Raw genomic sequence first — 12,241 nt, 5'->3', positions numbered from 1 at the left:
ATCTCTGTGAGAATTGTGATCGAGTGTTTCAACAAAAGGAACTCAAAAGGGATTCATAACTGTCTCTTTATTTCATCTAGCTCATTCACAGCATGAGGTCCAAACTCAGATGACTCTGTACGTTTTGTGGATAAAGAAACGTTAACTGTCAAGACAAGGTCATTCCTTCACAATAATTGCGCACGGTTTCTAATTAAGCAGTTTTGTTTGAGATTACTACAAATAAACTAAAAACTGGCATCTAAGATAGTTTTGTCCAAACTCGAAGAAACAGTGTTATTAGATGTGTAAATTTTAAAAAGTTTAGAACCAGACCACGTTGCACAATCTGTGGAGGACTTCCACTGTGGAAAAGGAAAAAACAATGGTACTGTAATATACAAGTTTATAGTTAGTTTTTTCTTTTTTTTTTTTTTTCATATTTTCTATTTGTTGTTTGTTAATTTTATAAATCAACATCCTGCATTAGTTTTAATAATTTTTAACTAGAACAAAACTATTATGCTGAAAAAAATACGGGCATAAAAAAGAATAAGGCCTAGTGTCTCCATATTTGACACAGCATAACTTAGGGATTATAAATTACAAAAGACTGAATGGTAAGGGCACCAATCATGTTTTTGGTCAATTTTTTGTTTGAATGTTATAATGAATATTTTAGATAACAATGCACACATTACAAATAGAAAGACAACAATGTCAAAGAACCTATGGGTTTATGGGGTAACCCATCCACGCAGCAATCCTGTTAGTGTTGCAGGTAAACATTGGTGTAGCTTTTCAATCATCCAGGACATGGACGTCTTAAATGATGTTACAAAAAAAGCAAGAAATGTTGTTGATTTTGTTTGGTTTGTTTGTTTTTGACAGCAGTTTACCTCTTATCTGAGGAGCAAGAAGTTCAGAGAATGTTATAATTAGCTTTTAGTCCAGGCATGTGTGTGTGTGTGTGTGGGGGGGGGGGGGGGGGGGTGTTCTGATGGCACAGACATTCTTCATTTGCAAGTCCTACCTTTCTAACATGGCATCTGTACAATGTATTGGTTGTACTGCTAGCATCATGTTGAGGTTCTCCTGTGAACAACCAGGTGCCTCAAATGTTCCTAAATCAAACCAGTATGAGTTCAGCTTGAACGTGAACTCTGACCTAGTGTTGCATCCCAAGAGCCAGTTACAACAGCTGTGAGTGGGCTTGTTGCAGCAGCTGTATGACTGTGTTAGTCATCCAAGAGCTACCGTATTTTCTACACCATAAGGCACTATTGAAAACCTTAGATCTTCCCCTGAACCAGCGGTGTGCCTTTTAATACGGATGCACCTTTTATGCATGTATTAGGGATGTAAGTGGATCCAGCCACACCCGCGTCCGCAGGAAAACAAAGAAACGGCCCGTAACACCGCCCACCCTCACCAAATAAAAGGTGTGGCACTGGTCTAGATGGCCACTGCTTGAAGACCGAGTTGAGCAGTGGGTCGCAGAGCGGCGAGCAGAAGTGTCTCCACCATCTCCATTCGTCTCAAAGCTGCAGCATTAGCACTAGAGATGGACATTGTGGACTTATATGAGGCCCTTCCTAGTGTTTTCGCTTCATGCGGAGGCGAGCGCTTTCTATCCGCACCAGAACTACCGTCTCGCAGCAGCTACCCGCCGACTACGCCGAGTTGTTCCGCTCCTATTGCACTAAGAAGATGGCAGACAAAAACATCCAGCCCCAGCACATAACCAACATGGACGAGGTCCCGCTTACCTTCGACATCCCGGTGAACCGGACCGTGGAGAAAATGGGGACCAACACGGTGTCTGTGCGGACGACCGGCCACGAGAAGTCCTGCTTCACCGTCATGCTCGCCTGCTAGGCTGATGGCCAGAAGCTGCCGCCGATGGTCATCTTCAAGCAGAAAACTTTACCAAAGAAAAGTTTCCCGCCGGCGTGATTATCAAGGCAAACCCGAAGGGCTGGATGGATGAGGACACAATGGCGGCATGGCTGTGGGAGGTGTACACCAAAAGACAGGATGGCTTCTTCCACACTTCTCCAGCCATGCTGATCTGCGACTTCATGCAGGCCCATCTCACTGACGCCGTTAAAATCCAGGTGAAGAGGAACACAGAGCTCGCCATCATACCGGGTGGATTAACCAAAGAACTACAGCCGCTGGACATCGGGGTTGATTGGCTGTGCACCCTATCATCAGGTGAGCCTTATATGCAGATCAAACCTTTAACTAGGACGCTGATTGGCTGTGCGCCCTATCATCAGGTGAGCCTTATATGCAGACCAAACCTTTAACTAGGACGCTGATTGGCTGTGCGCCCTATCATCAGGTGAGCCTTATATGCAGACCAAACCTTTAACTAGGACGCTGATTGGCTGTGCACCCTGTAATCAGGTGAGCCTTATGGTGCGGAAAATACGGTACTTAAATCCAGGTCTGAAAAGGTAACAAACCCTATGGACATGGGACCAAGAGTGTCAACTCTTGTTTGATCTGATTTTGTAATGATAGCAATAAAGTCACATAAACTCTTAAGTACTCACTCCTTTGCCACCACTAGGCCTAGCTGTTCATCTTTGTGTTTGTTTGTACTGCAGAAACTTGAGTTCAGCAAAACTGCTGAACTTGACAGTGTCACAGATATGCTTACTGCTTTCAAACAACCAGTGAACCTTATATTACTAATTCTATAGCACTGTCAAGGTTATGTGGGTTACACAGGTATCATTAATGTTGTATGAGACCTTAAAAAGATCTTTTTGCAAAGAGCTTTTCTTCACACCCTTCCGACAGAATTCAGGTTTTCAAAAGACAGGTAGATGTGAAGAAAATAGCATCACAAAGAAAGTACGGCTTATGTTTTGTGTGTGTTTGTGTGTAAATGTAGCTTTGTGTATTGTTTTGTTGTCCACCAACACTAAGCTCATTAATCTTCAGTGATGGTTGGAAATTTGACATTAAAGGACAGAATGTCACGGATAAGTCATTCTTAAAAATATCCAAATCACTGGTTACATCAATACATAGTCCCTGTCTGAATAAAGCTGAATGTGTTTCACATTTGTAGAGATATTATGAGTAGAGCATGACTCATTTGTGGAAAAATGACACATCCTCAGTGAGAAATTGTAGAAAGTGTCTTCTTTAAGTCATTTAGATTAAATAATCCTGATGGCTAGGTTTTGGTAAAGTGAAAACTATCAAATGCATGAGACAATTCCAGCTTTAAATTAATGATGAATGAATAAACCACACAGCGACACTTTACCTCTAGAGACAGAAATAAAGGATCAGGCTGATCAATAAAAAAGTGGAAAAAGAAACTTACCTATTATGGTGATTGCAGAGTTCACAGCAAACAGCACATGCAAGAGAGCAAAAAACAAGAACTGTTAGGGATTAGAAAACAACAACAACAACAACAACAGTAAAACAACAACAGTAAAACAACAATCTTTGTTTTTGTCTAACATTATTTAAAAAAGACTAAATGGTGGTCATCAGTGTGATGTCAGAGACAACCCTGTACTGTATGCACTCAAATGCACTCTACTGCTTTATTCTACAGTCTGCTCTTTAACTGTACTATTTTGTGCAATTTCAGCTGTTAACTTTATTTTCTCTCTAAGTGTTTTTCTCCCCAGAAGAAGCGACAATGACGTTCTGCTGAGCTGTGGTGGCCTCACGGAGGGGTCCATCGTCTAGCACACTGCTGCTAACCACTTAAATATTCTCTCTCTCCTGATAGTAGCTTTTTGGTTTCCTTGACTTTTGATGCGCTAATACTAGTTTATCCATTTAATTATAGATCCACTAGGATAAATACAATAAAGTTTATTTTTCACCAAATAGAATATTTACTAAGACATCACAATATAACTATAGACACATTACTTGTCCGTGTGTGTGTGTGTGTGTGTGTGTGTGTGTGTGTGTGTGTGTGTGTGTGTGTGTGTGTGTGTGTGTGTGTGTGTGTGTGTGTGTGTGTGTGTCTGCTCTGTCTTCTCGATCCCCAGTGAGTCGTGGAGGATGGCTGCTTATACTGAGCCAGGATCCTCTGGAGGTTTCTTCCTGTTAAAAGGGAGTTTTCCTCTCCACTGTCGCTTTATGCTTGCTTGGTATGATGATTGCTATATAGTCACTGATACTAGTCAGTGACTTGATGCAATTTGCTGGGTTCCTTATATAGGAAACATTATTTCTGATTGGCTTAATGAACTGACCTGAATTGGAATTTTTATTATGTGAAGTGCCTTGAGACGACTCTTGTCGTGATTTGGCGCTACATAAATAAACTTGAATTGAATTGAAATATAGTCCAAGCTGATATGAGGTCTATTGGTGCACAATGATTATGTGTGCTAATTTTAAAAGATGTTTAACATGAAAGAAAATTGTTATACTTTACTTCAAAGAAGATTATTTGAATGTAATATCTTGTAAAGTTTATCTGGAATCGTCTACCCATGCCTTCTTTTTAAAATGTTTTAACTTGTTTAAGTGAAAAATAAAGAAATAAATAAATAATCCTCTCAACAAAGACATTAGCCCCCTTTAGAAAAGAATGCTGCCAATTAGCTGCAATGCCGTCGTGACATCAGGAAGGTTGTTTATAAGTGGTCAGACCGTGGCGGTGTCCTTTTAACAAAAGATGGCCGTAAAAAGGGGGTATGGGCTGGTCTCTTCCGTTTAGCTTGGACATAACTTGCTTTTAATTGCAACTGATTCACGCGGTATTCTCGCACTGCTCTGGGTGGCTGCTCTGTTAACTACTGTAAGTTTGCCTTTGTGCACTTTTTTTTCTTCTAGCATCTTAAGAAAAATTGTATTTTTTGGACCTTTTACTTTTCTGTTTCTGGTGCTCTGAAGCTTAGAGGATTTTTTTAAATCAATTTCCCTCTGGGATTAATAAAGTATTTTTGAATTTGAATTGAATTTGATGCTGCGCTCATTCCATTTTTTTTTTTTTTTACTTTCATAAGCCATTTCTAAAGCTCTCTGTCCTCCACAGTTCCCATGAACTGTCTGGAGATCTGAGCTCCAGCTCTAACGGAGAGAAGCCTACGGAGCTCTGCATCGCTTCAGTCTATCATCTTAGCTGATTCTGTTCAAAAAGCTAAACTTACTGCCTGTGGTCACTTTCATTTTCAGTGACTCCCCATGTGATCATGACACCACCCTCTGTTGCGCCAAGGCATCATATGCAATCACAAGTTCAGCCTTGCTGCAATATTACTACCAAGCGTACCGGCACAAATGCCGCAAAATTCCCACATCGCCATGCCACCATGGCATGTTCGTAAGACACCGCATAGCAGCAGTATTAAGCTGATTTGCCGGCACAGGCTATTGACTCCATGAAGATCATTTGCAAACTAAAACCCTGATGTCCCATTGCACAACAAAATAGGACCAAATTATTATTTAATGTAATGATGTAAACAATGAGATAATTTGTTCTGAGATACTTTTGTTTTGTCTGATTGTGAACATTTTAAAAGGCTTATGAAATGAATGTAAAACAATTATACAATAAGCACAATTTCAAAAACTTTTAGTTGATCTTTCTCAATTATAATCCTTTGGATTTAGTCATAATTTGACATAGACAGGAATTCATTTTTTCTTCTGTAACAAATGGCTGAAGTAATCGGGGAAAAGTGGAATTAAACTAATGATAGCAGGCATTGGATCTCTTTATCCACTTGAAAGAAAAGCTCACACCCAATCAAGAAATGTTAGCTTTAAGACCAACATCAAGTTAGAGCTGCAAAATGTACTGAAATGTCACTCTGCAATATAAATGTGCACAAAGTCAAGTTAAAGTCTCATTAGTCACCGTCACACTGGTGAAATTCATCTCCATATTTGACTCATCCCCGTTGGCAGCTGTAAGCTGCAGCTGTGGCTGCGCTCGGAAACTACGTGGTGGTTTAATCCCTCAATCCAACCTGAGTGTCAAGCAGGGATGCATTGTGTCCCATTTTAAAGACTTAGGTATGACCTGACTGGGATTTAAACCCCAATCTCCCAGTCCTAGGGTAGACACCCTACCACTAGGCCACTGAGAAGGTTATACAAAAGTCTGCTATACCTAAAGTTATCACAGTGTTTTATATATTTAATATCGTCCTGCCAATAACATATTTTAAAAATCTAATTTCATGTGTTACACCACCCTTGATGCCCACATCTTGTCCAAACGTGACCAGCAGAGCATGTGTGATGTCAGAACAAAGGAATGAAGAAAAAAATAATTTAGCACAAACAATATTGTCATTTTGAAAGCTGTATGCATTTTTAGTACTTTCCATTCACCCAATCATCCATCTTTTACCGCTTATCCAGACTTGTAGGGCTGCTCGATTATGGCAAAAACAATAATCACGATTATTGCGACTAAAATTGAGATCTCGATTATTTAAGACGATTTTTCAATTTATGTTGATTTTATTTGTTTTTATTCAGTCATAAAATTGCTCAGGGCACAATCAGGACAAAAACAAATAAGAAACAAGATGATCACTAAAATAACTCCTGATTCCCAATATAAAAAGACCAAATATACTTATAGCTCATAGTCTATGACCCAAGGGCTATAGACCTTGGTTTAACTCATTTAAGTCTAACCAGTACAGACCCAAATACCAATATCTTGCAAATACTGACAGCGAGAATTATGCAGTGGCATTTAAAACAAATAAATGCAAATAAATTGATGTTCACAAAATGTTGGATAACATTTATTTAGTCGTGTCAAGGTGCTGTAGGTGAGTGCACTAGCACCGTATCCTCTGAGAGATTAGTTATTATTTATCAGCGTGAGGAACTTATGTCTATCTATTTCTACCTTATTTATGAACTATGTATCAGTTAATATAATAATTGTCTCAACCACAGCTGCACCCCCCACCCCCCCAAACCTGGTCTCACAGCAATCAGGGGCAAGCTGCACGTGTGTTTAGTGCGCCGCACGCGCACATTTAGCCATTTTTAGCGGCTCAGGAGCCCGCAGGTACGGTGTGTGTCACTCACTCTGGTTAATCCAACAGGGAACCGGCTCTGAAAGCCGTTTCTTTAGCGACCGACACATCACTACATCATTCCCTTTCCTAATGGCCTGAAGAACGGTCCGGAGCGCAGACGGAGTGTTTAGCTAACCTGCAGGAAATGTCAACGGCAGTTATCCAGAAAGTAGCTAAGGGCTACCAGAGATGTTTGCTAGGTATTTTTAAGATTTAAAAAGTCAAGAAGGGGGTCTGAAAAGCTGTTAGAAATAGTGTCAAAGTCGCTAAGTTGGCAAAATTGTGGGAGGAGTGCTTCATTTGCAACTCAGGGCAGCGCAAGTGGGAGGAGTAAATAATCGGCTTGTTTTGTTTTTATAATCGTTCAAAACTCAGATCATAACTGGGATCAAAATTTGTTTAATTGAGCAGCCCTACAGACTTGGGGGATAAAGGTAACACAATCAGGAGTAAAACCCAAACATCCCTCTTCATCTAGTAAAAGCTTTAAACTTGGAGGGATTGATGCTCATCTGGGCCCCTTCACACCTAGCTGTTAAACACCCAATGCCTAGATGTCAACTAAAACGCATCACCTACACTCAGTGCACACCGTAAAATCTAAGGTTTGGTCCTTTCAGGGGCTACATAACCATTGATGATTGTACAAGCAAGAGAGTACAGAATCAGCAGAGAATATCTCAGCTGACAGATGCTAACCATTAGCATTAGCAATTCAACCACATGAAAGAAGTTCCTCCAGGCTTGTGTTATAGGTGGAAATAAAACATCAATGTTGCAGAGTAAACAGAGAGGTAGAGTTGTGTTGCTGTCATCAATTTTGAGGAAAGATGCCCAAATATCAGGAAGTAAGATTCCAAATCATGTTGTGATAAGCTCTCCTCTGATGAGGCACATATGTCCATGCTGAGGTGTTTCTGGGCATTATTTGCCTTGAGTACGGCTTGCAAGGTATTTATTCCTATGAGAAAACCACTGCAAATCTATTGATTAAATGAGTTTCCCACACCTTTAAGTCTAGTACACATTGGGGATTTACAATTAACAATTTCCACGAAAGAAGAAACTAATTATATTCATTACCAAATTCCCTCCAAAAGGACAAAAAAAAAGATTCAACTGAAGGTCTAAAGCAATTACACTTACATAAAATGAAACCAGGCTATTACAGAAAAAAGGAAAGAAAGCCCTTTGTTTCTAAAAGGAGTCACATTCAAAGGTACCACAACAAGCTCCCAGCAGGAGCTGCGTAGTCACCAAAGCTGCTGAACACTTGGGGAAAAACAGCTATCACCATCACAGTCCAAATGGCCTGCTGGCAGAATGAGAAGCTTTTTTTCCCAGCTTACATGCTCAGCTCCTGACGAGCAGAGTGGAGCTGTGCTGAGTTACCTGCAGGAGCTGGAAACAAGACTACAGGTGCTGGCCAGTAAATTAGAATATCATCAAAAGGTTGAAAATATTTCAGTAATTCCATTCAAAACGTGAAACTTGTACATTATATTCATGCAATGCACACAGACCAATGTATTTCCGATGTTTATTACGTTTAATTTTGATATTTATAGGTGACAACCAATGAAAACATCAAATCTGGTATCTCAGAAAATTAGAATATTCTAAAGGCCAATGAAAAAATGTTTGTTTCTCTAATGTTGGCCAACTGAAAAGAATGAACATGAAAAGAATGTGCATGTATAGCACTCAATACTTAGTCGGGGCTCCTTTTGCCTCAATAACTGCAGTAATGCGGCGTGGCATGGACTCGATCAGTCTGTGGCACTGCTCAGGTGTTATGAGAGCCCAGGTTGCTCTGATAGTCGTCTTCAGCTCCTCTGCATTGTTGGGTCTAGCGTATTGCATCCTCCGCTTCACAATACCCCATAGATTTTCTATGGGGTTAAGGTCAGGCGAGTTTGCTGGCCAATCAAGGACAGGGATACCATGGTCCTTGAACCAGGTGCTGGTGGTTTTGGCACTGTGTGCAGGTGCCAAGTCCTGTTGAAAGGTGAAGTCTGCATCCCCATAAAGTTGGTCAGCAGCAGGAAGCATGAAGTGCTCTAAAACTTCCTGGTAGACGGCTGCATTGACCCTGGACCTCAGGAAACAGAGTGGGCCAACACCGGCAGATGACATGGCACCCCACACCATCACTGACGGTGGAAACTTTACACTGGACCTCATGCAACGTGGATTCTGTGCTTCTCCGCTCTTCCTCCAGACTCTGGGTCCTTGATTTCCAAAGGAAATGCAGAACTTGCTTTCATCAGAAAACATAACTTTGGACCACTCAGCATCAGTCCAGTCCTTTTTGTCCTTGGCCCAGGCGAGACGCTTCTTGCGCTGTTTCATGTTCAAGAGTGGCTTGACACACGGAATGCGACACCTGAATCCCATGTCTTTCATGAGTCTCCTCGTGGTGGTTCTTGAAGCGCTGACTCCAGCTGCAGTCCACTCTTTGTGGATCTCCCCCACATTTTTGAATGGGTTTGTCGTCACAATTCTCTGAAGGGTGCGGTTATCCCTAGAGCTTGTACACTTTTTTCTACCACATTTTTTCCGTCCCTTCGCCTGTCTGTTAATGTGCTTGGACACAGAGCTCTGCGAACAGCCAGCTTCTTTAGCAATCACCCTTTGTGTCTTGCCCTCCTTGTGCAAGGTGTCAATGATTGTCTTTTGGACAGCTGTTAAGTCAGAAGTCTTCCCCATGATTGTGGTGCCTTCAAAACAAGACTGAGGGACCTTTTAAAGGCCTTTGCAGGTGTTTTGAGTAAATCAGCTGATTAGAGTGGCAGCAGGTGTCTTCTATATTCAGCCTTTTCAGAATATTCTAATTTTTTGAGATACCAAATTTGGAGTTTTCATTAGTTGTCACTTATGAATATCAAATTTAAATGTAATGAACATTGGAAATACATTGGTCTGTGTGCATTGCATGAATATAATGTACAAGTTTCACGTTTTGAATGGAATTACTGAAATATTTTCAACCTTTTGATGATATTCTAATTTACTGGCCAGCACCTGTATACTCAAAGAAAGCGTGCCATTTTGCATGTAAAACCACATTTTGAATGTGGGTGTTTGACATTAACCTGTTCTAAAGCAATGAATCACTCTACAGTTAGTATACACATGTACACTGTCCAATTCTCTCAACTTACACCAACCACCTATTGGTCTGGCATTACAAGAGCTTGTGTGAGCTTTTTGTAAAACAGATATGGAAGGTGGAGTCCAACACTGTTTCCATCATGGGAGAAGAAGTGGAGGTGGTTGAGGAATACAAATACCTTGGAGTTCACCTGGACAACAGACTGGACTGGAGAAAGAACAGCGAAGCCATTTACAAGAAGGGACACAGAAGACTGCACTTCTTGAGGACGCTTAGGTCCTTTAATGTATGTAGCAAGATGCTGAAGATCTTCTACAAGTCTGTTGTTGAGAGTGTAATCTCTTCAGCCATCGTCTGTTGGGGTAGTAGCATCAGAAGCAGGGACCTGAAAAGGCTCAAGAGCCTAATAACAAAGACTGGTTCTGTTCTGGGGACGACTGTGGAACCGCTGGAGGAGATAATGCAAAGAAGGATTCTCCAGAGAATCAGGAAAATGATGGACAACCCTGAGCATTCTCTTCACAAGACTGTCCGACAACGGAAGAGTGTCTTCAGTCAGAGGCTTCTTCAGTTTCGCTGCAACACTGACCGCTACTGGAGATCCTTCCTGCCAACAGCCATTGTAATATATAATAACTCTTTGATGACTTGATTATTATTATTATTCTGAGCTACTACAGCAATCAATTTCCCTCTGGGATTAATAAAGTATTTTTGAATTGAATATGAGCTATCTGTGCAAGTTAAAAAGGAATGGTTGTGAACTCTTACCTTAGTTGGATCCACATTCTTAATTCCATCTACAAACACACAAGTCTGACTGTTTCAGAGTATGAAGCAACCCATGTGTCAATAAATGTGATATTGGAATAAAACGGTAGATGTGTGGCCCTGATGAAAGCCATTGTGGCCCTGCATTTACACTCTGAACGAGGGTGGCTCGTTCGCAACGAAGCCAGATCGTCTGATGATAATCCAGTTATCACTGCTCTGCTTCAAAGAGCACAATTGAGATGGCTCTGTTTATCAGTTATCCAGTATCCGCATTGCGTTTCACCCTCTCACACTTCTCCTCTCACTCTCTTCTGTCAGAGCTCCCATTTATTAGTGAGTGAAGTCTAATCAAAAGAAATGGATCATGGCTCTGGCTCTGTTGCAATAGAAAGGGTAAAAACTAAGTAAATCCCAGAGAGGGAAGGCATTTTAGGCATGTTGATAAAATCCCTCCCCTGTGCCACTCCTTTCTCTACATTCACATTTTTCTGTCAAACATCTATCACTTCAGGCTAGGCTTCAGAGTCAATGTGGGGAATCAATAAATCTCATTCCAAATCTACTTCTCTCACATATGATTTAATATAGAGTGTTTTGTATTTATTTATTCTTTTCTAGCTACAAACACGGAAAATGGAACCCATGTTCCATTTTATTTCTGGAGAGGGCTATAAATTAATTATTGGATTTTATGAGACTCCCTATGATGTGCTGTACATATATTTTTCAGAATGGGGAAAAATCATTTTCAGCTTCCCAAGACTCTTGATATACATACACACACACACACACACACACACACACACACACACACACACACACACACACACACACACACACACACACACACACACACACACACACACACACACACACACACACACACACACACACACACACACAGTGCATTAGTTGGGCTGGTATGCATTAATACTCCAAACAAAAATAATACAATTTTTACCTCTCAGTGTATTGGGACTTTTTGGTATGTTGTGTCCCCGTAGTTTCCGTTGAGTACAAGTAGTTTCAGCTCATTCACTAGTTGAAATCTCTGAGATTTCTGAAAAAAAAAATATCTGTATGTCTTTAAGTAAACACCAGCTGTCTACAGTACCCCTAGCCAGTGGCCTCTCCAGGCCTTTTAAAATGGGTGGCTCAGATGAAGCCCTTGTTTATGTGTTGGTGGCACCAATGGTTGCACATTTTGTTTTCATTTTATTTTTGCATTCTAGTGAATTTGAGTTCCACTTTGTGCCATGACCATATTCTCTATCCTTCTTCTTTGAGCTGTTTGTGGCAGTTAGCAAGTCACTTCTCGGTGCATTACTGC

General features: G+C 40.8%; 1 protein-coding gene across 3 annotated transcripts in view; it reads right to left on the bottom strand.

Annotated features, from left to right (window-relative positions):
• Positions 1-12,241, bottom strand: part of ctnna2 (catenin (cadherin-associated protein), alpha 2) — a 439,259-nt gene that overhangs the window by 272,972 nt on the left and 154,046 nt on the right. Inside the window, exon 8 of one of the 3 annotated variants that reach the window (XM_054744799.2) lies at positions 3,051-3,325. The exons of the other annotated variants lie outside the window; for them this stretch is intronic. Within the exon in view, the coding sequence (XP_054600774.1) occupies positions 3,173-3,325 (153 nt within the window). The 3' untranslated portion in view covers positions 3,051-3,172. Of the gene's footprint in view, positions 1-3,050; positions 3,326-12,241 lie in introns of those variants that run through there. 3 annotated transcript variants of the gene reach the window in all.

This window comes from Nothobranchius furzeri, chromosome 6, assembly GCF_043380555.1.
Source record: "Nothobranchius furzeri strain GRZ-AD chromosome 6, NfurGRZ-RIMD1, whole genome shotgun sequence".
Taxonomy (NCBI): Eukaryota; Metazoa; Chordata; class Actinopteri; order Cyprinodontiformes; family Nothobranchiidae; genus Nothobranchius; species Nothobranchius furzeri.
Note: the sequence above shows the minus strand (reverse complement) of the source record. Positions and strands in the feature narration are given on the sequence as shown.